The sequence below is a fragment of the Lineus longissimus genome, chromosome 3, assembly GCF_910592395.1.
Source record: "Lineus longissimus chromosome 3, tnLinLong1.2, whole genome shotgun sequence".
NCBI classification, from domain to species: Eukaryota; Metazoa; Nemertea; class Pilidiophora; order Heteronemertea; family Lineidae; genus Lineus; species Lineus longissimus.
The window spans coordinates 22,904,031-22,930,695 of NC_088310.1; the positions used below are offsets into that span (position 1 = coordinate 22,904,031).

The window sequence follows — 26,665 nt, forward strand, 5'->3', positions numbered from 1 at the left end:
GGCGTTACTGAGCCAAAATCTGTGTTGACCTAGTTTAAGCTTGATTTGAATTTCCCGCTCTTGTATGACTCTGAAGGTTGTGGGTTCAAATCCCACTTCGGGTCAATTTTTTTTTTTTTTTAATTTTTACTTTTTTCACTTGTAAATACATTTTCTTTACTTTTTTGAATAATTTGGTGGGCGGCCATCTTGGTTTTTTTTTTCTATTTTAAAGCCTTTGCTGTATCCAGAGTGACATGAATTTTATGGTTGGTGTACAATAAGTCTCCTTTACATGATATCACATGGGCTTTCTATTTGACCTACTTTTCAAGGTCAGCCTGGCTCAGGCACTTAGATTTGACTAATAAGTGGCATATTTGTCACCATTTAAAAGTCTTTTTACTTTGGTATGTTTGCCTGATATATTGACAAAACTGAGGTTGAAAGAGATCTATCGGGTACTTTCCATGTTCATATATTTCAGCTGAGCGCCAGGCCCTTGGGCCTCTTGTTCTATGTTCACCTTGATTTTCATCTTGCCTCCAAATTTGTTCATATCAATATCTGATTGTTTTATATTTCAGTACATGTTGCGGAACAGATGGACTGGGATGACCCAAACTATCTCGAAGCTCTGGAGAGAGAGACTAAAATACTGGAGAAACGTGTCGATGCCTGCAAGTCACATATTATGATCGTCACATGTTTTGACATCACTGTGTGAAAGAACCTTAAATCCAGTGTGATCGAGGAATGTAAAAGTGCATTTAAGTAGCATGGTTGCTACAAATCGTCACCCTCCTACGATAATTGCCCAACTCATTTTAGCTACTTTTGAGAAAACAAGAAAAAACTAATTTTGATCTCACTGGGAACTTATTTATTTACAATTTGTTTGGAAATGGTACATGATAATATGACAATTCAGTTAGGCAATTATTGTAGGAGGGTGACGAAATGATGTGAGACTCTATGGTACAGAGATTGGTTTTGATATTTCACTGAAGATTACAGTGAAGGAATTTATGGTGTAACATGTTGCCTCTGAATGGAGCAGGTCTCAGGAAAGCTGAATCAGTGTGGGATGTAATGCTGGATGTAACATTTGATTGATGGTGTTAAGTGACTTGCCCAAGGGCTGTATGAGACTTCAATTTGTTTACAGGTGAAGCAATGTTCTTGTCAATGGTTACACATTAGATTAAGCAACATATGGTTTGGCAACTATATGATAATGAAATGATTTGGACCAACATAAAAATTCTTAGTGCAATATTGAAGGTGCGGGTCACCTGCTGCTTGTTGAATGGAGGTGCAGCCATCTTGGGTCGACTGCATTAGTAATTACAGTCAAGGTATTGTGTTCCACTTTCCACTCATGCCTGAGTACAATGAGGAAATAACTAAGAGAACAACTAAATTTGCACATTAAGAACTTTTAAGTAAGAAAAGAGACATTTTTGCAATGTCTGGTCTTGTCTCCATGCCGATAATAAATTGTTCCCTTACATCAGTACCAGGAATTCTTTTGAAAGGTCAATCATCCACTAAACTCTAGTTGGAGGCTCAATCAGGATTGTTAGTTTCAGGAAATAACTTTAACAGGGTATAGGCTATCGTTTATTATCGGTGAATGAAAATTGTGTTAAAAACTGGTATTTTACTATGGTGATGGTTTTAGCTTGTTTGTAGGCCTGTGTATAATTTTGTCTCAAACAATTCTCAGATACATGTAAAAGTGGTGCAGTCAAACCCTCAGTTGAGGATGCACATCATCTAAATTGCTACCTCAGTATGAAGAGAATGCTTTATCTGTCCCAATTGAAGTTTCTGTTTTCAGCAAAATCATTTTCCTTAGATGTTGCATGAACAGCTCACACCATGAAAATATTCTTTCTGTGTTTTAAAACTGCTAAAATAGATCAAAGTCTTTTAACACCTGAATTTCATCTTCATTGTTGTAATGTACTGCTGTGAATTCTTGCAAAAATGGCGCTAATAAATGTACAGGGTACGTCAAAAATGTATTTTTCAATAACGTAATCCCAGCAATCTTTGCTGCGTCCTTACCCCCATTAACTACTGAAATATTGAAAAAGGACAAAAATGTAAGTTGCACTTTATTGTCACATCCTGTACCAGTTACTCTTATTGCTGATTCGTCACTAGTTTGAAGATCCCTTTGACACAATCACTCTTATTGCTGATACTCATATTTTGAACGACATGTATTGGACTGATAGCTGAAGCAGACGCATCTGTTTTGAATGATATCTACTTTACACTAAACTTGCATGACCATTGTTTCTTCCTTAGGTTCCAAAGGTTCTTTTCACTTACATGTACTTGCTTGAACATTTTGAGGGGAAATAGTACCCACAATTTTCCATGTCAATATTCGTTGTGCCTTTAAATACTTTTGTGCGAACCTTGAAAATACCTTAGTCCGAGATAATTGCTTATTTCTCCGTACCAAGAAACCAGGGCCCAGACCTACTCAGACAAAAGTTACATGTATTTCTTCCAAATAAATCATTTGTGTGCTTAAATTTATTTAAAACTTGAGTCTTTTCTATTTTCAAGGTCTAAAAAAACGAGATAAGACAATATCAAGCAAATTCTATTTTCAGAGCGTGTTTTGTCGAATGACATACTAATGTAGTATCAATTTTATTCGACCACTGTTAATCTAACCATAAGAAGTTTTGTCTAGCGAATCACTTTACTTTTGGTTTAAAGAAGCAGAAACTCTCTTAGTTTAATGTTACTTTCCCAGGTCTAACTCATGTCAAAAGTGTCTGATTTTTTGGACCATCATACCAGGTGAAAATGTATATCGGGTGCCCTCTCTGAATTTGGTTGAAATGTTTGTATCAAAATATCATGTGCTTTCCTGCGAAGGTTGATATTAGTCGATAATCCTTCGTAATCACAATGAAATCAACATGGTTTGTAACCATTGTAGTGCGCGTTTGTAATCATAGCTAAACGACACCAGTTTGTAATGGCCAGTTCATGAGTACACAGGGGCAGATCTAGGAGTTTCCTGAAGGGCGTTTGACAAAGTGCCGAGCATACATGTAGGTCAACATATGCAGGCACACTGTTCACAGCCCAACCCCCCCTCCAGAAAATTGTGATAAACACTATGCTCTGAAATGTGATTTTAGGCCAGTTGGTGAGCCGTTGGCACGATGATTCAATTACATGGCATCTTCCCAAAGAAAATTTTAAAATCTAGATGTTCTGATATGCGATTTCAGGCCATTGGAGCTAATGTCATGTGATTTGGAAGTAGGCCTATGGAATCTCGTTACAAGAAGTTTTGAAATCTATGTGCTCCTCGATGCAATTTCGGGCCGACCAATCTTAATGATTCGAAAAAAAAATCGGCACGAGCAGCCGCGCGGGGGGGGGGGGGTCAGCACATCTGGATCTGCACCTGACTACAGTTATATTTGTATCATCATGTAATTAAACTATGAGTACAGTGACTATTTTTAGTTCAGAGCCGCTGTCTATCCGCTGCCATTTTGACTATGCATCAGTTCAGTATTTTTGGGCAGCGCTTTTTGTACAAAGATGGATTGTTTTGCAATCAATTGTAGTTTCATCTGTATGTCTTCTCCTCGATAAGTGGCTGCTCTTGAATGGGCGGTGTTCAAGCATCTGTGGGTCCAGGGTGTTTGATTGACTTGTCAGGACCTCTCTAGCAGAGGATTCTCAATTGACTATTGTTTACTAAAGCAAAATTCTTGGACTAAATGTATGTTGTCAACCTTGTACAAATACAGGTAGTTGTTGAATAACTTAGTAAGTTATAATTTTTTGCTGTGATGTATAATTAGATACATTGCATTATACATGATGTACACGACTTATGTACTGTAACAGATTATTTATGTAATATAAATTAACCCCTTGCGAACTGAGCATAATTTTGTCATGATTATGAAAATTGGGTTGCCTTCATGCACCATTATATCATCAGCCGAATTTGTCATTCTCTTTTTGTAGCGTTGGAATGACCTTCATTCATAACTTTGTCAGCATATGTTTTGTGAAAGCTTATATTAACTCAATTGGCAAACAAAATATTTTCAATTATGCTCAGTTCCCAAAAGGTTGCATGTACACTGATTCTTAGGTGCAGATACATAGTGACGTTCCCTCTAGCATTCCTGTCAGTTGGTAATGAGATCAACCGTTCCAATGCATTTTCTTGAGACGGCTTGGCCCATTATGACTTGAACAGGGGTGGCTGTGGGTCAAAATCACATGAGGATTTGTAAAATATTTTGTAAATCTGTAAATTTTAAATATGACAATTGAGAACTTATTGTAATATCTGGATGCGGGATCGTGAATAACAAATCATCTGAACAGACTATTTTAGGTCAGAGTCATTTCTAAGAATAGCATAGAGCTCTTAGACATGTAGTATGTTGTCACTACATGTATGGTAGAATTGCAAATTATTGTTTTTTTCATACTTTTGGTATGACAGTAGGTTTGGTGTAGGTTTTTAGAGCACTCGGACTAAACAATATTCGTTTGACCTCATATGTTTTTCTGAACTGTTCAATTGAAGGTGGGTCCTTGGGGGTTTGGAACCCCCCACCCCATAGTCATTTGAAAATAGGAATGGGGCAAAAATGTTGAATCTTTTCTTATAATACAGGTGATGGTGACCTAAACAGTCACCTGATGTGAACTGCCAAGGGGTGGCCTGTCAATTCTTTGAACAGCGCAGAACAGATCTTAAAAAATGTCAATGTTAGAAACACCATTTCGCTTCAATCAGTCAACTGCTTCTGCTTGATTTGTAATTTTTTAGCGAAATAGAAGTGCACGCATCAATTTTCACGTCAGCAGGGTCTTCACTCTCACTAATGGTATTATACAGGGTTTACAGATATACATCCCACCTTTATGTTTTAATCGTAGGAATATTACTGAGGTCTATTGGCCAAAGGGTTAATTTCACCTCTGAGTTCAAGAACAAAATGTGGTCTGATGAAGACAAACTTTAAAATAATTGTACGTCCTACCATATTTGCCTTTTTATTATTGCTTTTCATTCAGATGATCACCAGATATATCATTCAGACTGTTTGAACTTTAAACCTTTCTGATTTCTCTATTTTATGAAATTAAAGTTTGTGATCATAGTGTAATTTAATTATTTGACCATGTCGTCAGGTGTTTGAATCAATATAACCCTTGGCCAATGAACTTTAGTTCAAACATGTCAGACAAAAACAATCATTTTTTTGATATGTGTAACATTGTTTATTGATAAACTGCTCCATGAAATTATAGTAACCCTTTTGTATCACTGGACACTTTGCAGACTCATTGAACCTCTACATTTGCTGAAATCATGAAAAGGTTGTCTTGAAAAATGGGCATATGACATTCTTGCAATGACATCTTTTTGAGACAACCTGTATGAAGTTTACTTTAGCTGAACTGACTGGAATTGTTTTTATGCAGATACACATCAGCATATATAATGATTTTAGGAATTTGGGTGGTGTAAACTTCCAATTGTATTAGACTTGGCATATAGTTCTGCAAACTTTGGCATCAGGTTTTGAGCAGGGTAAAATTTTCTAAATGACCTGCACTGTCCGTATCTTGTACAGTTTATTATGTTGGAAGAACAATATGTGTGTAGTGTGTTCACCAATAAACATGGAGACATTGCTATAGTATGCGGTAAACTACAACCATGATCGCTGTTTTGTACAATAAATAAAGAATAAAGAGAACTTATACAAAGCATATAGATATCCTTTGGCTTCTTCATTCAGGACTTGCTCAGCTGGGTTGAACCGCCAAGCCATATCAAGTGATGGTTTTTGGCTGAACTTGATACTGGCTGAAGGACCTGTCACAACCAGCAGACTCGGGACCTTGTCTGCAATGAATTCTCGTACAAAGGGACAGTCACAACCACCAAAGACGAGGACTGATGACAAAATAGTCTGGTGAATAGTTGAGTTATGGAAACTAAAGGCACTAGCCTGCTGCATGGGCCCAAGTTAAAGGGCACTCAGACTTGGGCCTCTATCCTTCCTATTGGCTTGGTCACATCATAGGTTCAGTATGTTTCAAAAAATGAACGCGGTATGAGGATTGCTTCGAAGTAATCTTTGCTATCGAGCTCGTTCAATAGTCTGCTTTGAGATGGATTATCAGGTGCGGATCTGCTCGTGCTGCCCTTGGCTCTTGGTGTAGGCCTAACCGCATTTGTTATCTTGCCAGGTCTGGTTGTGACAGCTAGTATCTGCAATCTCATCAGGTCTGGTTGTGGCAGGATCTGCAATCTCATCAGATCTGGTTGTGCCAGCATCCCCTGTCTATTAGCATATGCTGTATTACAGGTCTTGTTGTGGCAGCATGTTATGGTATGGTTGTTGCAGAATAGGCTGTCTCTTCAGGTCTGGTGTTCCGACTTCATGCAATCCCTTTATGAAAATGATCAGGTATTCACAATGTGAAAATGAGACAAGGTCCACCCTGTAGAAACATGGTCCACTACGTTGGGAGAGTACACATCTAGATCAGACAGAGTAGGCATAGTGAAGGGGCATGGTACATCCAGCAAAGACTTGGTACACTCTCTGGCAACATGGCGAGCAATGAATTAAGGGGAGGGCACATCCAGAAGAGATATGGTGCACTTACTGTCTCATTGGCCGAAAGTCATTTCTGCAGGTAACAAGTAGAGCGATGGTAAAATACACAGGCCCTTTGCGGTGGAAAACATAAATGTCCTCGTTTTTCACTTTCGCTCGGATGTCTTTGAACAGGCTGACAAGTTCATGTACTACAGGGAGGCCCAGAATTACTTTCCCTCACACAATGGATACACAATAGAATTCTATTGTGCAAAGAAAAACCTTTCTGGGCTTCCCTGAAGAATCTCGTGAGTTTTCTCATCAATGATTTTGACAGGACCCCGGCTGGCGCCATCTGAGCTAAAAAAGTGGAACTATGCGATTACTTGAAATTAAAAATTCCCAAGTTTTGGGGGGAAATGGGGTACGAGTTATTCCATGAAACCCAAAAGAAATAGTTTTTGGCGCCAATGATGTCGGCAATGGCAGATTTGAATTAAGATTCGTGCCTTTTTTTCCTAGTGCCTTTTTTTCCGTACTTTTTTCCAGTGCCTTTTTTCCAGTGCCTTTATTACCGTCTACCCTAGAATCGACTCTGCCATTGCCGACAAAAACTATTTCTTTTGACCCTGTTGACCTCGCTTCTAAAAATTTTGTTTTTAAACCATTCAGACATTTAAATCAACTGCAAACATTTTCAATAAAATCACCGAGCTATATATATACGATATATTAAGAAATATCTATAGTAATAATGTGTTATACGGTTACCTTGGAACTATTTGCACCCAATTACTCTTCCGCCAGCGTGACCTAGCCACAATCATGGCGCGTACCCTAAGGCCTGTCTTCAGATTGCCAAATATCTCACGTTAAACATGAACGCCCTGATAGCTCAGCGGTTAGAGCGCTGCGCTTTAGATTGGGTGGTCACGGGTTCGAACCCCGGCGAATGTATTTTTTCGTTTTTTTTTAAAAGGTCTTCTTTCCATTTTTCATCCATGAACGTTTATCAGGCCCGAATTCGAATTAGATTCAAACCCCTGGCGAATCTTATATCGTTTTTTTTAAAAAGCTTTCTTTCTACTTTAATAAATTTGTCATAACAATTTTACAATACCCAAAATATGGGTCATACCCTTGGGTCATACCAGCAGACCACAGGCCTAGTCTACATATAGGCCCCTACTATAAATCAGATACTTGGTCCTGGTCAATTGGACAGACTACCACTCGGAAGAGATTGTCCCCATGTTTATTAGAAATGTCTTTAGGACCGACTGACTGATGAGACTGTCCATATGATTACTGGAGATGTCTCTTGGACAAATTTCTTCGAAAACCTTCAAAAAAGGGGCTAAAAAGCCCGTCCACTCATTGATCAAAATCACCCATCAAAATAAATTTTTTCTTTTTTTCTTTCGCTGATCCATTAAAAAGATTATAATGCATTAACATACTGCAATTTCTTTTAAATATATTTAAAGACAAAGAAATGCCAGCCCACCAAACTTAGAGGGCCGCTGTCCACACTTTCGTCCACACTTTCGTCCACAGTTTACACCTACCCTGCACGGTGGTACTGTTAAATTTTCTAACGTTTACCAAGAGCAACAACTACAATACGACCACGTAAGGAAAAAATTCTGTTTTCCGTGATTTTGAAATGTTGAAAGAAGCAACTTCTATTCTCAAACAAGCGGTTGATGAAGGTCGGACGGATATAATAAAGTCTGTCATATCTGCATGTAAGGAAAAAGTCACGAAAGTATACGTTTCTATCGAAAATATAGGAAAAAGATGTGTCGGACATTTTTCACCCCACCCATCCGACAATTGAAAATGCTTGAATACACGTAAATTTGTAGTGCTAAAATTGTGAAGCATTATTCTATTCTTTTGACTTTTGACAATTGAGACACAAGTCCTCGCAGTGATATTGCTGAACGTTTAGAGTTGAGGGCTTGCCATTATGTTGGGCCCAGGGGGATGATCAACTTTAAAATATCTGAACTTGGGCATCATCATGGTATTTCACTATTTCAGGTGGCTTTACAGAAACTGAGCAAGATATAAAAGATCATCTTTTGAATAGTCTGTCAACAGATTATGGAACGATACTCCACCTAGCAACAAAGGTGAGTTTAGGAGATTAAAATGCATGAATGATGCTGGAGTTCACTACAAATTTTATAATTTTATAATTTAGATACATGTATGTACTCTCTTTATTTGCTATGACTTAATGCTGCTGTTTGATTTAACAAGTGTATATAATCAATCAAAGTTACATGTACGTAACATTTAGCATTTGATTGTTTTCATGATATTCTTGAAATAAAGTAGTTGCTACATCTGCATGCCATAACACTAACAGAGATTTGATTTTAGGTAATCCTTTTGTGTTCTGCACTGTTAAAACTTAATTTTCCAAATTCCAGTGTTTTGTTTCCTGACTGAATACTTTGTTGTATGTATATAAAGTTAAATCAAGTTAAATCAAATTTTAGTCTAAACCTAAACTTTTTTGTCTTGAGATACATGTAAATGAAAAATTCACTGCATGAGATCAGGTCTAAAAAATAGCTGTGGCTCTGATAACTAGTACCAAGTTTGGGCTATCTAATGTTCAAACAATACTGTTGTCACCCATGAGGTTGCCGGTTTGATTTCCAGTCTATGTTTGTCTTGATGTGTTGGGACTTGGAGAGGGTGACTCTCTGACAATGCTGGTTTCCTCTAGGGTCTCTGGTTTCCTCCTTCATTGTAAAAAGAATAAATTTTGTTTCTGACTTCTCTAGTCTGGTGTCCAAAATGACAGCTATTTTTCACCCTGATTCAGTGATTGGTATTGGTAAGCAGGAACTGATGAAGTTTTGAGGAGAATTGCTGTGGGTGTTTGTGGTGGGGGATGAGTTATGTGTGTGGGTCATTGGTCATGGTTAGGGAGTAAGATTTCTTTTGTACGGCGTATATATGTGTCTGGTGTTGCATCTACTTTCTTACTGTTCATATAATTGACTCATGTCTGTATGCCATGTGGTCTAACTGGAGTCGGTACTGAATCTTTAAAAGTTCATAATGTAAATGGACCTTTGGTTTTGAAGTCACTAAGGTGAACTTTGAAAAATTCATATCCTTGCTGATCTTATACAACTTTTTTTCCTGCAGAAGGGGCAGACAGACATAATCCGTGCTTTACTGGCCAGCGGTGCCGACCCATGCATTCAGAACACTGACAGTCAAACACCACTGGACTTGGCTGAAAGTACGCATGTGCAGCATGTCTACAATGAAGAGTTGCTACAGGCAGCAGCTCAGTCTGAGTAAGCATACACAGGCCGTTGAAAATGTTTGGACACGTGTGACAGTATCCAAGACTTCTTAGTTTTCTGTTTTCTATCCAATGCACTGCCTGCTTGATAGTTTGTGTGACTACTCTTTTTAAGTTTTAGCTCATACTCATTCATTTGTAGGATCTGTGTTCGTACAAGGATGACATGCATCAGTGTATAGTGTTAACGGGTAACACATAACATGAAAAAAGACTTGGATTTTCTCATTTGTCTAAATATTTTTAATGCTATAGTGTGCACTCCAACAAACATGCAACCAACCTGTAGGCTGTAACTATTGTGATGAGATATGCTTTCGTTTTTGTTTGCATAGTTCCTTTTCATAACTGTTTATTCTAATAAGACATCCGCTTTGCTTTCTAGCCCTTGGTGTTTTTGCATGGCCCATTTCAATCCTGGGCGACCCAATCGATAACGAGTCGATCAAAAATGATAAAGGTCATGACCGACATGTAGACTAACCTTTTCTTAGGAATAAGTGTTATTTGGAGAAAGATGCTCTGATATAAAACCTTTGAGTTGATTGGAACCCTGAAGGTGCTAAATTACAGTTGTGTTGTTTTGCAGCTAATAACAGCCATATTTAAAAAAACACTTCTTTATGTTTTGCCTCATAAAAATGCAAATCTGATGAAACCTTTAACATTTTCATGGTTAAATCTGAAACACCGAAAAATGAGAATGTCATTATCGCTTTCAGCATTGGCCAGCGATGGTGATTTCGAGTGTTGCATCATAAGTCTATCTTTTCTTCCAGTATTGGTAAAGTGTGTCAGCTGATTGCAGCAGGCGTCAACGTTAATCTCATAGACAGCGAAGAAAACCGAAACACCCCTCTTCATTGGGCAGCAAGCTTTGGAGATAGAAAGGTCATTCGATCTCTGTGCTGTAAGTTGAATTGAGAACTAGGCCAATTTTTTTTAAATTTCTTCCATTCCGGACAAATTTTTGTCAACATGAAACATAAACAACATCAAAGAACACTCTATTGATGCGCTTGTTTGGTTTCCGTTTGCTGTTTTCAAAGACTATGAACTTTATATTCCATGTGCACCCTGAGGGAGATTGCTCAAAAGTGTGTATAAAAAGGCTAGTATGGTGTGGCCATGTTTAACAAGGGGGTCCAGTGTCATATGTCTTTGGCTGTTATTTCTACTGCATAGTACATGTATACAATGTACATTGTATTTAGTACTCTGCATATGTGAGTGAATCTGGATCTGGGATAAACTTTTTGTTGTCAAAGTTACATTTCCTTCAGGTTTTTAGAACAGGTAATGCAAATCTTGGTTGAATATACTTAAACTGGTTCAGACATCTTTCGCATGGTATTACTTCCTTATAAAACTTTCTTTCCTTGTAGCTCGGGGTGCTAATGTAAATGCCATTAACAGCCAAGGTGCTACTCCGTTACATGATGCAGTAAAGCGAGGAAGTTGTCCGGAAGTAGAAGAATTAATATTCTGTGGGGCAGATCCAACCATAAAAGCAACTTCTGGGTAGGTAAATTTACTGTCCAGGATGCCATTTTATCCATTGTAGAATTCTGCATGAGACACTTTGAAAATCTTCGTGGAATAGTTTCATCTGTGTATTAGCTCTTACTTTTAGTAGTCTTTGCAAACTTCACTTCAATAACATCACAAACCAGTGTGTAAATTGTTGGCTTATAGCCATGCAATAGGACCCATGTTTGAATTTGGAGAGATTTGTATCGTGGACAGGAAGTAATTTGTCAGGCACTTCACAGTAAATTTGAATGAAGGCTGAACACCAAGATTATCTGTGTGGCTTCTGATCACCTTGATTATATGCCCGGGCAGGTTAACTGTTTGAATGTGTAACCAACTGTCTTTGTACCATAATCCTCAAAAATGAAAAGTGCACATCAACGACCAGCCTATCTTTGATTGTTGAAATGTTTATGGTTCTCTTGCAGAAAGTACTCTGGTTCCTCGCCTATTGATCTTGCCAAGGGTAACGTGCAGTTACTAGAAGTGTTAAAGAAACAACCAATCATACCTATGAACACTATGGCAAACGGCAGCATTTCGGATAAAATAAGTAAGTTATGCGCCAGTTTAGTGATATTTGGATCTGTTCTGTTCGGGCTGGGTTCGGGTTGTGCTTTCAAGCTACTTTGTGTTGTTGTTATACACGATGAACCAAATTAGCATTACATTTTACACATTGAGAAGTAAGTAATTTCTCTGGGTCAAATTATGCTCTGATTACTATTTCAGTCCTGGCAAAGATGTCTCGGAGTGATTCTCTGGACTCGTCAATAACCAATGACGTCGAGAGTCTACATTCGCCAAGACTTGTGATTGAAAATGGGCCACCTGGCGATGAGGAGGTGGCCTCATCTACACCCGTCAAAGGAGATGAGGATGTAATCGTATCTACACCAGTCGAAGGAGACAAAGTGGTGACCACATCTACACCAGTCAAACAATCTACAAGCGTAGAAAAGGTTTGTGGAAGAAAATGTAGTCAAAGACCTTATCATGATCAGCTCCTTTTGGTATTACTACCTGTAGATCTATGATGATTGGATTTGTGACAGAATGACGGTCTGACCCAAAGTCTTTGGGTTTTTGGTTCAGGTCAAACTCAAGAGATTGCTCTTCGAGGATGACACCTTGGAAGTTTTTGAGTAGTCAGTATAACATGCTTAACTCCAATCCTGGGTTGTACGTGTGCATCAGGTCCTTCTTGTTCATTTCCGGCTTATCATCTGAGGTCAATGTCAGGAGTGTGATGAATATGCAGATTTGTGCCTAAGGCCGAAGTTACATAGACCTCATTCGTTCATTTACCACGAGTCACTTTCCGGGTTTTTCTTTCATTCCTCGGTGAATGCACGCCACAAGGCCGTGCTTTTACAGGGGAACGAAAGCAAAAGCGGGAAAATGAGTCCTGGGAAATGAACGAATGTGGTCTATGTAACTTCGGCCTTAGACCTGTAACGATGACAGTTGAGTCAAAGTTAAAGAGCTCTTGAGATGGACAGTGGTCAGTATAGAGTGATTCAAAAAGTCAAGCAAGGGGTACTGCGAACTGTACATGAACTTGTATGTTACAATTGTTACATAACCGTTGATTGTGATCTTGTATGCAACTCAATTTCTTTTACAGATCTGTGATCTCCAGAACCAGAGTCAAGTTACCACACCACCGCCCCCATTAGTAACGGACGAGAGACTTAATAACCTTTGGCCCCAACCACAGAAGATAGTCCAAAAAGATGGCAAGCCTTTCAGACCATCTGAAGTATTACATTTCTATATAGCAGAGGGCGTTACAAAGGGTAGGTACTGCAGAATAATTATGAGCTAGAAATTCAATGAGGCTGTTTACTGTCAGGACCTTTTGCCTTGATGTACATGTACTTGTAATTTCATTGATACTGATTGTAACTTTTAGAAAAGTGGACTTTTTTTACACAACTCACAAAAGTTCTTATACTGGAGTAGCCAGGTGCATGTCTATCAAATCGTAAAGCATTAGATAACAATCTCACATTTTTCACCTGCCCTCTTAATATGCTCACCATTTACTTGTCGTCTAGGTTCTGCCCATAGGATTCTCGACATCCTCAATTTGAAGAAGGAAGAACTGAATGGCTTGGCCTATGAACAAGATGTAAACATAGCGCCAAAGAGATTTACAACGGCAGATTTTCCAGTCGTCTGCCACATCAATGAACAGCTGTTTGCAAGATCCGAATGTTACAGATTGACCATCACTGAGCATCAGGTGAGAAGTCTTCTTCGTACATTATCACAGAGCATAGCCTTGGGCCATCAGTGATATGTGATGCGACAGATGTTGTCCCTTCCTGACACTGTGATCCCTTTAATACTGAAAATGGAGCAGTGAACAATTAATAAATGACAACGAAGAGTGAAACTGACACGAAATCAAAAGCCAGATCTTAGTTCATCTGTTTTGGGTTTATTTGTATGTTGTTTCTCTCCTTCAGATAAAAATCACCGCATCAGACCCATGTGGATTCTTTTATGGTCTGAATACGCTCATCCAGCTGTTAAGATTGTGTTCGCGTGAAGATGGCATCCCAGCTTTACAGGTTTGTAGACTAATTTGTTTTCACTTCAATGAAATTGTCTTCATTACATCCTTTTGTCCTGAAATGCTGTTTGGCCAACAACGCTTTATCAACTATTCTATCATCTACAGGGTTTGTTGGCAGTTTGCCTTTTAAGCATTGTTTTTAAAACTGGATCTGCCATTGGCTTTTTGCTTAGAACGAGAAACTTATACATCAAGCTTCAACCTTGAAGGGGGAAATTTGCAAGTACATCGCCGTTTATTCAAATATCTAACCAACCATTTGGTTATCATGTTACCTCAATTCCTCAAAATCCAGCTGTAATTATTTTCAGATCCACGATTGGCCAAGTATGAAGTATAGAGGTGTCCTGCTTGACTTCTCCAAAGGAAGAGTACCAAACATAGACACTGCCAAGAATCTACTGGGAATTCTTTCAAGCTTGAAGATCAACATGGTATGGTTAATCTTGTTTCTGGAAAAAGCTACCTGTTCTTGCATTACAACGTAATATGTAGTTTGAAAGATTGTACAAGAGTTCTGTACATGTACCACTCTGTCAGTTGAGTGAAGACTTCATCGATTTTAGCTCATCGGATTAATTAATACTTACTACCGCAGCAACTACTTTATTTTGTAGTTCTTACATGTACTTCAGTAATGCCAGAGTGACATTTAGTTCTAGGGGTTTTTTGCTTTCTAATTCATCGCCCAGTGATCCGTTATATTCTGTGAAATGTCTATTCTCTCAAGGTATATCTGTATACAAGATTTAACGCCCCGAATAGTCAGAAGTGGCAATTTGTCTACTCAAAAAGGTAAGACATAAAATGTAGGGTTGCAAGATATGATGTCAGCAACCATCTGATCTGAGGAAATTATTCACCCAGACAACCTTGGATAGGCATTTTGCATTCATGTACTCTTTGCTGTGGTATGCCACTTGTATAAAGCTGATTCATCTTTTCTCATCACTTGGCTGTTACAAAAAGGCAGGATTCTGCCTCGTTCACCTGACTTGGGATACTGTAAAAAAACACCATGAGAAGTATGAGGCAGATGTGAGGGCCGCCTTTTGTACATTCCATTCCATTTTATATTCCAGTGATTTATTGACTCTGGAGAAATTCTGCCTTGAGAGATTTATCGACCTGGTGCCTGTACTTGACGTGTCTCCGTCAGTGAGTTACCCTGATCTCAGCGACCTCTATTATGATATACAGGAATTCATCAGCTGTTTTGTCAGTACAAGGTAAGTACTATTCAGATTCTTCTGGCGGTCATGCCTTTCACCCCAATGCAGACAGTCATATCTCTCAAGAGTGAGTTTATAGTCGTAAATAGTTATCACCAGTGACAGCATTCGGCATTTGGTAGGCCACTTACTTTTGACGCAGACACAAGGGTGATTGATAAAGAGGTTGGACAAGAATAGCCTTGTGGACGGATCTGTTTTCTACATGATGCAATTCAATGGTTTTAAATCATAATTTCTGGTGCTATATAACATGTACGTAGATGTATTTGACTCGATGTTGCTTCTGTTCAAGGTTTATTAGCCTAGGTCCAAGAATGAGTAGCTTTCTCCTCGACACAACTGAAGATGATGCATTAGTCCTAGATGATGCCCAGAAGTTACTCCCCCTGCTAAGAAGTCACACACCTCAAGTTTGCGCCTTTGTATTCCATGAAAATCTCGAGGCTATGCAAGATATTATTCCGCCAGATATGATGCTTTTGGAATTTGGATTTCAGGTAGCGTGGTCATACTGTCTAAACTAAACTAAGCCTGAGCCTTTTACCTTGTGCCACTATTCCTTGCCTAAACAATTGTTTGTGCATGTCGTACTTTTCATTGACCCTGTCTCACACTGTCATCAGGAATGCCACAGTAGACATTGTGTTACTTCCTCAGTGAAACAGGAACATTAAAACCAGGCTACGAGGCAAGGTGGCACAAGATGTAGCCATTTTGTGCGATAAACCTGGGACATAGAGGCCTACATATGTTTTTAAACATTTGGTAAAATTACCAATAAATAAGCCTCATGTGGTTGACTTTGACATATTCTGATTTCTATATTACGATGACCAACCAGCAGTGTACTCTGAACATGAACTAAGATCCTTGAATTTCGATACTCTTGTTTGTTCATAATTTGTGACTCGTGGAATAGTTTATAGATGTTCTGATACATAAACCATGAAGTAGAGTAGTGTCGAAAGAAATCTGAAGAATCTGTTATTTATTAAGTTATGTATGCACTATTTTCTCAAAACATTTATTTTCATTTCTAGGCTGATTATAATTTTCATAAGTACTCCAAAGAATATGCAGAGATTGGCCTTCCATTTGTGATATGCCCTGGCACGGCCGCCTGGAATAGCCTCGCTGGATGTCCAGAAGCAGCGATTGGTAATATCTACAACGCGGTGAAAGCTGCCTCGTCCCATAATGCATTAGGAGTGAGCGTATGTCATTGGGCAGGTGTTGGACATATGACGCATCAGCCATTCAGCTGGCCTGGACTTGTCATATCTGCAGGACTTTCGTGGAATTCAACTTCTCATTGGGTAGGTGTTTCGTTGTAGAATACAAACTTTATGAATGAGTTGATGCACCAGGATAGATCTGGCTGGATTATGAATGCTGAGACGATCAGTCTGCTGGCCGAACAAGTTCTAAAAGAAAGATCTGTCGTTGGATTTCAAAATGTAACATCTCCGTTTCAGTACAAATTTCAAAGAAATCCGACCAGATGTTTGTGCACAGAAACTCAAACAATGCAAACAAAACTGAAGAATTGACTATAATCAACTTGTATAAGCTTTAAACATCACCTTTATTCTCAACTTCAGGATTACTTACATGCCAACTTGGCTCAGTTGCTAAACAACTTCGTGTTCTTTGATGAAGGGTCAGTTATGGGCCAGGTCATCCTCGAGTTGGGCCGGGCCGAGACGTATGTGATACGGTGCTCAAGAAATCAGCATGGTCAGTACAGTTCAAGAAATTAATTTGGCTTTGGCTTTTATTGTTGTCTTTTTGGGTTTTCATGGTAGACTTTATGCTTCATTTTTGTGTTTTATAGCCTGGTAGCCTTATGCTTTAGTTCTGTGTACTTGTAGACATATGCTTTAGTTCTGTGTTAGGCTTATGGCCTCAACACATTTGGACTGTATTAGTATACCCCATGATTTCCACTGCACAGGCAGCACATTCTTTTTCAAACAGTGATACAGATGAAGAATTATTTTCATGCTTTCAGACAAAACGCTTAAAAACCCTGACAATCTTGACCCTGCTATGCAGGGGCCAAAGACCCTGTTGTACACCACTGGTTAGTTCTCCAATTATGATATAAAACTGTCATTCCAGTCATGCAGGTGATAGAATTTTGCAAAATCCACAACATTTCAAAAGCAGTGGCTTTCCTCAATTAAAAAAATTGTAGATTTATTTTGGACTTTTTAAAATTGAACTGAAACTATTGCATAATTCTATCGCCTGTACATGTACTATCAGCCTCGTTGATTGAAACTTCCTCTGATGATCGTGTATACTGATTTTTTTCCTGGAAAACCAAAGGATATTTCCTTATCTGCCAAAGCGATATTCAAATTGCTTTTTAGAAAATGCACCACACGCCACAAAAATGAAAATGCCTGAAACATTTTTGCAGTTTGCAATATTGGTTTTGGTGACTTTCCCAACTAAAAATTGAACACAGGCCTTTTTTTCACGGGTTAATTTTGTAATTTGGAATACTCGCTAAAACGTTTGGGTTTTTTGGTAGTGAAGAATAAGCTTACCACAGAAAAATTTGTGGGAATGATTGGGAGTCATCATTCGGACACCCCTTTTAAATAAATGCCTCCACTCCAGTGACTTACTCCTGTGACCAATTCTCCATATATTCTCTCTAACCTCAGATATAGTTACAGTATAGAAACTAAAAGCTAACATTACAAGTTCATATGCCTTGTCTGGAAACAAGGCTACTTGTCCACGAACCTAATTACAAAAGCACCTGTTCCAGACTTATTCCTAGAAACCTGCTTTATAACCCTCCACACCAGATTTGATGATATTTGAGATAAAAATCCGATGCCTCTGTAAAATGCTTTATTTCCCTGTGGTCCTTACATGTCTATTCTAAACTCCCAAAACTAGATGTTTCCTGGACAGACTGTAGTTTTCATCATGCCATAAGAACTATGCAATATTACTGCCCATAATTGGACCTAAAACATTTCGTCATTCAGGTGTTATGTAGTGCAGTCACTTCGGCTGTACACATGAGAAGCGCACAGAAAAGTCAGCCTGTCTTGGATTCAATGTGGGTTTTTTCGTACTTTATCCTCAGTACATTGTCTCATTCTTCAGGTAATGACAACAGTAACCTGCCAGCGGAAAATGGTTCAACCCTGGCCATGCTCTTGTCTCATCCAGATGAAGTCACGTTAGATCTGTTAACTGCTGAAATATTCCAGGTACGCCTACTCATTGTGTTACAAAAACTAAACCTATCTTACTTTTGGGGGGATCTAACCAGTTCAGGTATTTTGAGCAATTTTGCCAGGGTTTATGGGGAGCTGAGCTCTATCTCTTGATTGCACATGGAAAAATGATGTAAAATAAAGTTTCTCTGAGGAAGGACCTATCCCATTTAGCTTGTGCTGTGATCGTTTTGCCCAGTGATGCAGAGTTGAAGTTGATATTATAAATGTTTCGTTAAGGTGTTTCATCCATGATTTTCTATTTGCTTTTATTTGGTCTTTCAGAAGACCATGCGACATATCCGTAAATGTCAGAGTGAGGTCCAGAAGGCCAAGTTGAAGTGTGCTCAATCAGAACATATCATCTCAGAGGTCCAGCTGACAGCGGATCTGATGCTGTTTGCTTGCAGGTAGGAGGTGGTATGGAACTTTAACCCCTTGACCTCCTCATGGACAAGTCTCAGGCTTGCTACATCGGCAAGAGGTTCTCAGCAGGCCTCAAACCATCAACCTTCCTTTCAAAAGGTGGACGCCTTAACCACTAGGCCATCGGGATGGTAAATGCATAAGAGGAAGCTTCAACTTAATGATCATCTCCAGAGTTGTGTGACTTTGAGTAAACCATAAGCAAGCAATTTGCATTATTCATTTGCTATAGTGGTGTTACAAATTTGCCGCGATATCTTTCTCTTCAGGGTTGGACGGTCCCTTGCCAACATCGGCCGTAACCCAGGTGCTGCTGCTGACGCGGCAGGACTGGCTGTGATAAATGTGGGTATCGCTAACTTGCTGCCAACGACCAAGACCGACTTGGCTAACAGGTGAGTCAGACTGTATAGTTTTGTTATGCAATTACCTGTCCTAGTACTTGCATTAAATCTTAGATATTATCTTTTCGGGTCACCCTGACTTGTAAACTCTGAGTAGCATACCAGTAAAAAACAATGATAGATGGGTTTATTTGATATTTATTAAAATGCATATATCTATAAATCACATCAGCACAATCAATTTTGATAAGAGAAATACTTGGTATTGATTTCCATAACTGCCTCATTATCTAGAGTCAGTCAAGGCTATGGAAGAGTACTTGTATTAAACAGCTAGTACAGTTTATATGTCTCGTCATTGCTCAATATCGACTGTTTACATGTACATGATGCTCAAACATCTGATTTCTAAACATATACACTTTATTTACAGGTTGTTGGGCTTAGTCGAAGACTACAAGAAGAACTGGAGCCTAAGGAATGTTAGCCAGAGCCTACAGTCCTCTCTCACTGCCCTGACATCAATCTTCAAGGCACTAGTACCAGAGGGACAACTTGCAGAACCTTGATTTATTCGACCCAAGACTTTAGCTCTTTGCTCCCATAACGTCATCATTGTCCAGATGTTTGTGGCATTGGAAGAAAAAAAGAGTGACAAGAACTTTTTTAATTCTTATACTCTCCTTGCTACATCATTTAATCCTCACAGTTCAGGTCCTGAATTGCATCCGCTTCTTGCTGATATTCGCTTAAACCTGTAAATAATTCAGCTGCATTATTGTCCACCTCGGACGCATATTGTCGTAGACTTCTCCTTGGCATGAAGGCAAGCAATCGATCAAAGGTATTTTCATCCTTTTCTAAGTATGTAAATTTCCTGAAGTAAGCATGGCATGTTTCAAATTGATTTCGATCCTCGACGTCTGGATATTTCACCACAACAAGCCTTGGGTGTTCCTTCTCTGTAATCCAGTAGTTATAGGCTGTCTTGAACTCGTACTGACAGTGCTCACGTCCCAGATATGCATTCGACATGACAATTATTGTCCGTCTACTGTGCTTTATGGCGTTGAATTCATTTTGCTGCACTGTAAACCCTGGCACAAAATTTAGTCTGTGTTGGCATATTTTGTACGGTGGCTCATTCTGTTGTAGGCAGGGTATAAGTTCTTGCTCAACCCAAACGCGGTCGTCTTCACAATAAGACACAAAAGCATCAAATACCATGCCGGTTATGTCATCATCGTTTACAATAGCATCTCTGGTTAACGTTAGCAGTTGAATCGTTTCCCTTTTAAAGAACTTCCAGGTCAACCAAAGTACTAAAAGTGCCAAGGTCATATTAAGTACAAAATGTTGCTCAATGTAAAATGCTAATTTTGTATCCTCACAGAGTGATTCATCATCAACCATGTACACCATCCTACCTCTGTTCCTTTCTGGCGTCACACATACAATTTCATCTGGCCGTACAAGAGTTTTGCGTGCAATTAGCTGATTTAGTAATTTTATCATCAACATTGCGCTACAGCTGCAATCCCATGTATTGTTATATAGATGTAGTTCAGTTAGCCTTTCCCAAAATGGCACCCTAGTGTGTGAGCCTTTTTGAAGTGAGAGGGTGTGTTCATCCAAAGTCAGTTTAGTTAACTTGTTGCCATTTAAGTACAAGTGAGTAAGATGCGATAGTTTTTCAGACAAGTAAAACAGAAATTCATTATCAATATCTGCTATGCTTGAATAACTCAAATCTAGGACCTTTACATGTCCCTTGATGGACCTTTCCAAAATTTCTGTTATGAGTAAATTTTCTGAATGGTCTAAGCTTATTTGACTAAAATTGTTCTGATTTAGGTAAATATTTACATCAATTCCTTCAGGGACGTGATGTTTTGTTGCCGACATATTCAACTTTATCGAAAATCCTGCATCAAGAACTGGTAACTTATTCAAATTCAAGTTAGAGCAATTAATTATGAGAATTGGTACAGAGGGCTTAAAGAGGATTTGGCAATCCTCTTGTGGGAGCAGGTTACAGGATAATTCATCAAGGAGATCTTTGTCTAACAGATTGTAAGATTTCATTGAAGTCGGAGTATCACAGGGGTACTGTTCTCCATGGTTCCAATAGAATATTTCGTGGGCTCGATCTTTGGAAATGATTACGTTCTTGGTGTCGTCTGCTTCATTTTGTCCTGCCTGTGATATGAAATCATGAATTGCTCGTAGGTAAGGGTATGCCTTACAGTCACAATGGAAAGGGTTGTTGGGGAGGTGGACGTGGCAGAGAAGAGTGGCGTACCGATGAACCATAATGGATGTCCGACCGAACACATCTTTGAGTGATTTTATTCTGTTATGATCCAACAGGACTAAGTTCCGTAGTGGATCTCTCTTGTGGTCATAACTTTTTATGCAGGAGCCGAGGATTTTCTCGTCTATATTCTTGAGGATGTGTGCATTGGGCATGTTGGACCATGTACACTTTTCAATTTTGTTGTTGGAAAAATCGATTATTTGTACATTCAGAAAAATCAGACTCAGTGGAGCTACCGTTAGTTTGTTGTTTGAAATATTCATGTAGTTGATTTTAGGCAAAATTGTTATATCTTGTGTGCCATTTAGGACTCCATCCAGTATCTCAGTGATATTGTTGTGGTCAAGACGAAGTGTTTCAAGATAATTCGCTTTTCGTAAGATGTTGAGGTCGATCACTTTTAATCTATTGTATGAGAAGTCCAAGGTTTTTGGAGTTCTCCAGAACAAAGATTCATCAAGATTCTCTATGAGATTGTGCTTTAGGTTGATAAATTCCATGTACATGTAGCCCAAACCAGCTCCAGGGAGAATGTCCCATGGCATTTGAAATGTTTTTAAATGGTTGTTTGCCAGGTTCAATGTCAACAGATTTGTAGCATCTTTAAATATACGGCTGTCAATATAATCTAAACGATTGTAGGACAGATCCAAGAACCCTAGACTACTCGGAATTATAAAATCAACTTTTTCAATTTCATTATGTTGAAACAGCAATGTCATAATTTTGGTCAGTTTTGAAATGGAGTATGGCAAATACTTTATACTGTTGTGTGATAGATCCAGTTGCAATATTGGTAGGCCTATGCTATATCTTGATGAAAAGTGAAAGTTAACTTCAGTTAACGCATTGTTTCTCAGAGACAGGAAAACCAAAGAAGTAAGCTGTGAGAAGGCGTTGTCTTTGATATAGGTGATTTGGTTAAAGGACAAATCTAAGTATGTCTGATATCGCCCCGACCCAAAGGTTATTTCATTGATGGACTTCAAGGCATTGAAAGAGAAATCTAAGAACTTTAGCTTCAGCATATTGTGCAGGCACGCTGGTAGCACTTGTATTTCGTTGTCCACTACTGCAAAGCGTTGAAGACTTTCGTACTGGCAAATGGTGTTTGGGAGAACTGTTAAATTAGATCGTGTGATTTCCAAGCTGGTAAAATCCATAACGTCTTTTGATTGAAGAAGTTTGGCTAGCAACTGCCCAAAGTCTTTTTCCTGTTGTTGGAGACTGACACTTCCTCCTTCTCTACCAATGATGATAATACTTAAACACCCACGCCAATAAGCTCTAAAATGTAATTTAGAAAGTTCATCACTATCGTCGAACTTTAAGCGAAAACCAGGTCCAGAATCAAGTAGCCTGTTCCATTCGCTCGAATTTCTGTCACTGCTGCGATGGAAACTGGCTGGTTTAATCACACTGTATTTGTTGACTTCATCATGGACAATTCTTGGTTGCACTGTTTCTGTTTCTTTACAGCTAAAATTGAAGTGTCCCTGAGCTTTTACTATGGGTATTTCCCCATTGGTTGTTTTGCATATTATTCTGCCTGTGTCCAAATTGAGGTTTCCATCGTTCAGAATCAGAGAAGTACGTTCAATTATGTTTCCTGATCTGCAGTCATAATTTTCAGTGTTCTGCACTATGGTACTACACATGCAAGCAAGCAAATCGAAGCTGTACTCTGTGATGTTGTAGTCTTCGTATCCACCAGTTATGCTTCCTGTCGGTATTTGGAAGGCAATGCTGAACGTGAGAGTCATGGGCCATGCGCATCTTCTCAGCCAGTTCACAGATTCATCACAGTTGGCGGATGACGCTGTGAGAAGGATTACAATCATAATCAGCTTCATGGTTCTGCGCTGTGCCTGTAAAGTAAACCAACACCGTAGTTATTCTACAGCAATATTACAATAGTATTACATGTATATTGTATTGTGCTGTAAAAGATTTAGTCGCGCTGCTACTAGAATGGCATATTCCAGTACCCAGGAGGAACCCCCATTCAACATGCCAACTCTAAACCCGGGGTTACTTGAAATTGTTTCTTTCAGTCTAAGAATGAAATTGTTACAGAGAATCAAGTTGCCATGACTGGAATTCGAAGCACAGGCCTTTGGATTGGCTGTACACTGCTCTACCAGTTGAGCTATCGAGGTATCTCTTTCAGTGTACAAACTGTTTTTCCAGGAAGTACCGTAGAACCTCCCATAGCGGACACCTCTCTATTAAGGACAACCTCTCTATTAAGGATATAGGTTTGGTCCCAAATTCGTTGTTTCAATTCAATTTGACCTCTCTGATCAGGACACCTCTCTATTAAGGACAGCACTAGTCAGTCCCGTGGGTGTCGTTAATAGAGAGGTTCTACTGTACTTGTACTATTCCTGACTCTTCACAACTCCCCACTCTTTTCTTATGACAAGTATGGTGTTCCAAGGCTTACCTTATCAGTGTTAAGTCTTGAAAATGTCTCTCCAGTCGTTGTCGGACATCTTGAATCAGAAAAATCAGCAGATTTATAAGTTGCTTCCTGGAGTAATCTTGGCCTTCCAGGTTCTAATTATGAAACTGTGGTTAAAATTGGCCTGGGATTTGGGAATACCCTGTTTACATATCTGGTCAGATTGTGTTGACTTGTTGACCTGTTACTGTCTAATGTGTCATTCATTGTCGACATTGATTAAGGAACTATCCAATGGATAGAGTGTGTATATCCATTTGACAGTGATTAAGGTTCATTTTGAGATATTATGGCCTATGACAACAAACAAATCGGTCAACCCAATACTAGAAATATATTGGTTTGTTATCGTGATGTTTTTACATAACAATAGCCCAACAGAAACTTTATGTTTCCAGTATTGATTACACGTACATGTAATTGAGTAGCCTATTAATTGTTGTATTGTGTTGGTTTGTTTATCATTGTCATACTGGGAATTATGCATTGAAATATTCTTCTGGAGTACAATTTTAAAATGACGGTATCTGTTACATGATCATAGTGAAATTACATTCCAATGGTCAAATGACCTAATGTTACATTACAATGTACATGTACGTGTAGTATTTGTTGCCTGGTGCGGCTCTGCTGCAAATGATAATTTGATGTAGTTCTAGTTTATCTTGGTATCAAGACATGCTTTTAGGGCTTTTAATTTACATGTATGTGGAATGCCCACATATGTCGGACATGCCTTATTAGAGGGGGAGGGGGGGGGGGGGCTAAATGGTGACAATAAACATAAATAGATTCAAATCTGATCCTGATGCCTTGAAATATCATTAGAAGATCTGTTTTAAACTACTGGGTGTTCTCAAATTCATGTAATTGAAAGCCCTAGCTATTGCATGTCATCACAGAGTTACTGTGGTAGCCTTTGCTTCTGAATGATTTCAGTGAAGATAGATATAAGGGTCAGCATCTGGTGACTTAACTACAAGATAAAGTATGGGACTTACCTTTTGTGCTAAAGTTAAAAGTGGTGAAAGTTATGGCAGTAAAAGCTTAAGGTAGGGGCATTATATATAATTGGGAAGTTGCAATATCTTCATCTGTCATTGAAATTTAATATATTCATATTATCAAGAATTAATAAAGTCTATTGTTCATGAGGAATTCCTGATCATGAAAAGAAGTGCTAGGGTAAAACTTCAATAACTTGGACCATCTTGATCCATCTAAATTAACATTTCCTGCACCATCCAACTCAAAATTATTTTATTGTCAAGAAAAAAACTTGACCCAAGGTTACATGGTTCAAATCATGAGCTCCTCGACCGTAACTTCGATGGAAACGAGGATTGTAAGTTAAAGGACAGGCTGACATTAATCCTAGGTAGTTCAAGATGGTTTATTAAAGCTATGTATCAATTTCAAAACATGATTTGGTTATTGGTGTTCACTGTCTGAAAATCTGTCCAAACACAATAACATAAATATTTATGGTGTTGGTTAATCGTGTTATGCTGAGCATAAATGTATGATGTATATAATAAGTTTGGATTGGTATGGGGTGTACCTTGTAATTTATGGAAAAACCTATTTTGTATGAAGTATATCTACATGGTGTCCATGTATCGTTCTCCAACATATGTATAAACACATCTTGTGAAAAGCTCTTGCAGTTTAATATTTCGTGTTTTGAGCCTTACTGTAAGCAATGAGGAGTCTGAGTTGGCTCAAAAAGCAGTACCTTGGCCCTGGAATACTGGTGTATTAAAAGAAACTTTTTTTGGAAAGAAACCTGGGTTGTTTCAAGCAATCCAAGTTTATTTTCAAAAAACAGCTTTTGGAAATTTTGGCCAACAAACTTGACAATCACAGCCCAACTGTGACTGTGGCTGTGACTGTCTCATCTACCCGCAATGTCGACAAGACAGTGGAGTTGCTTGGGTCAATTTGATCTTGTTGTGACTGTCTCGTGTTTCGCAATGGCAGCTTCGGTCTGGTCTGACTGGACCAATTTGGTCTGGTTGTGAGTGTCTCATCTCCCCACCATGTTGACAAGACGGTGGAGCTGCTTGGGACGATTTGGTCTGGTTGGGATTGTCTCATCATTCGCATTGTGTTGGCAAGATGGTGGAGCTGCCAGGGGCAGCTCCGGTCTCATCCACTGGGTCAATTTGGTCTGGCTGTTAATGTCTCATTCTCCGCATCGTGTTGGCAAGATGACAGAGCTGCCAAGGGCTGCTCCAGTCCGACTGGGCCAATTCGGTCTGGCTGCGACTGTTTCATCTCCCCCATATTGACAAGGCTGTAGATTTTGTTTGGTTGTGACTGTCTCATCTTAAGCATTGTGCGGGCAAGAATGGTGGAACTGCCAGGGGCTGCTCCTGTCTGATTGGGCCAATTTGGTCTGGTCTGGTCTGTGACTGTCTCATCTCCCCACCGTGTTGACAAGACAGTGGAGCTTCTGGGAGTAAACTTGATCTGGTTGTGACTGTTTCATCTTTCGCAACGTTTTGGCAAGACGGAGGAGCTGCCAGGGGCTGATTTGGTCTGACAGTAACTGTCTCATCTATACCACCAACTTGAT

General features: G+C 39.0%; 2 protein-coding genes across 3 annotated transcripts in view; both read left to right on the forward strand.

The window, feature by feature from the left end:
• Positions 1 to 5,769, forward strand: part of LOC135484857 (kinesin-like protein KIF26A) — a 299,588-nt gene extending 293,819 nt beyond the window's left edge. The window contains exon 21 of the mRNA XM_064766551.1: positions 567 to 5,769. Coding sequence (XP_064622621.1) covers positions 567 to 706 — 140 coding nt within the window. The 3' untranslated portion in view covers positions 707 to 5,769. The remainder of the gene's footprint in view (positions 1 to 566) is intronic.
• Positions 5,770 to 8,222: 2,453 nt separating this feature from the next.
• Positions 8,223 to 25,744, forward strand: LOC135484263 (uncharacterized). 2 transcript variants are annotated; one of them, XM_064765572.1, is made up of 21 exons: positions 8,223 to 8,356; positions 8,655 to 8,746; positions 9,780 to 9,934; positions 10,722 to 10,852; positions 11,328 to 11,463; positions 11,904 to 12,028; positions 12,208 to 12,437; positions 13,103 to 13,274; positions 13,536 to 13,723; positions 13,950 to 14,054; positions 14,371 to 14,493; positions 14,790 to 14,854; positions 15,142 to 15,288; positions 15,587 to 15,791; positions 16,335 to 16,610; positions 16,896 to 17,031; positions 17,306 to 17,377; positions 18,424 to 18,530; positions 18,822 to 18,946; positions 19,232 to 19,357; positions 19,740 to 25,744. In XM_064765572.1, the coding sequence occupies exons 1-21, from the start codon at positions 8,275 to 8,277 to the stop codon at positions 19,873 to 19,875; spliced, it is 2,934 nt and encodes a 977-aa protein (XP_064621642.1). In that variant the 5' UTR covers positions 8,223 to 8,274; the 3' UTR covers positions 19,876 to 25,744. The 2 variants fall into 2 exon arrangements, with proteins under 2 accessions (XP_064621642.1, XP_064621643.1); XM_064765573.1 differs by lacking the exon at positions 17,306 to 17,377.
• Positions 25,745 to 26,665: the final 921 nt, after the last annotated feature.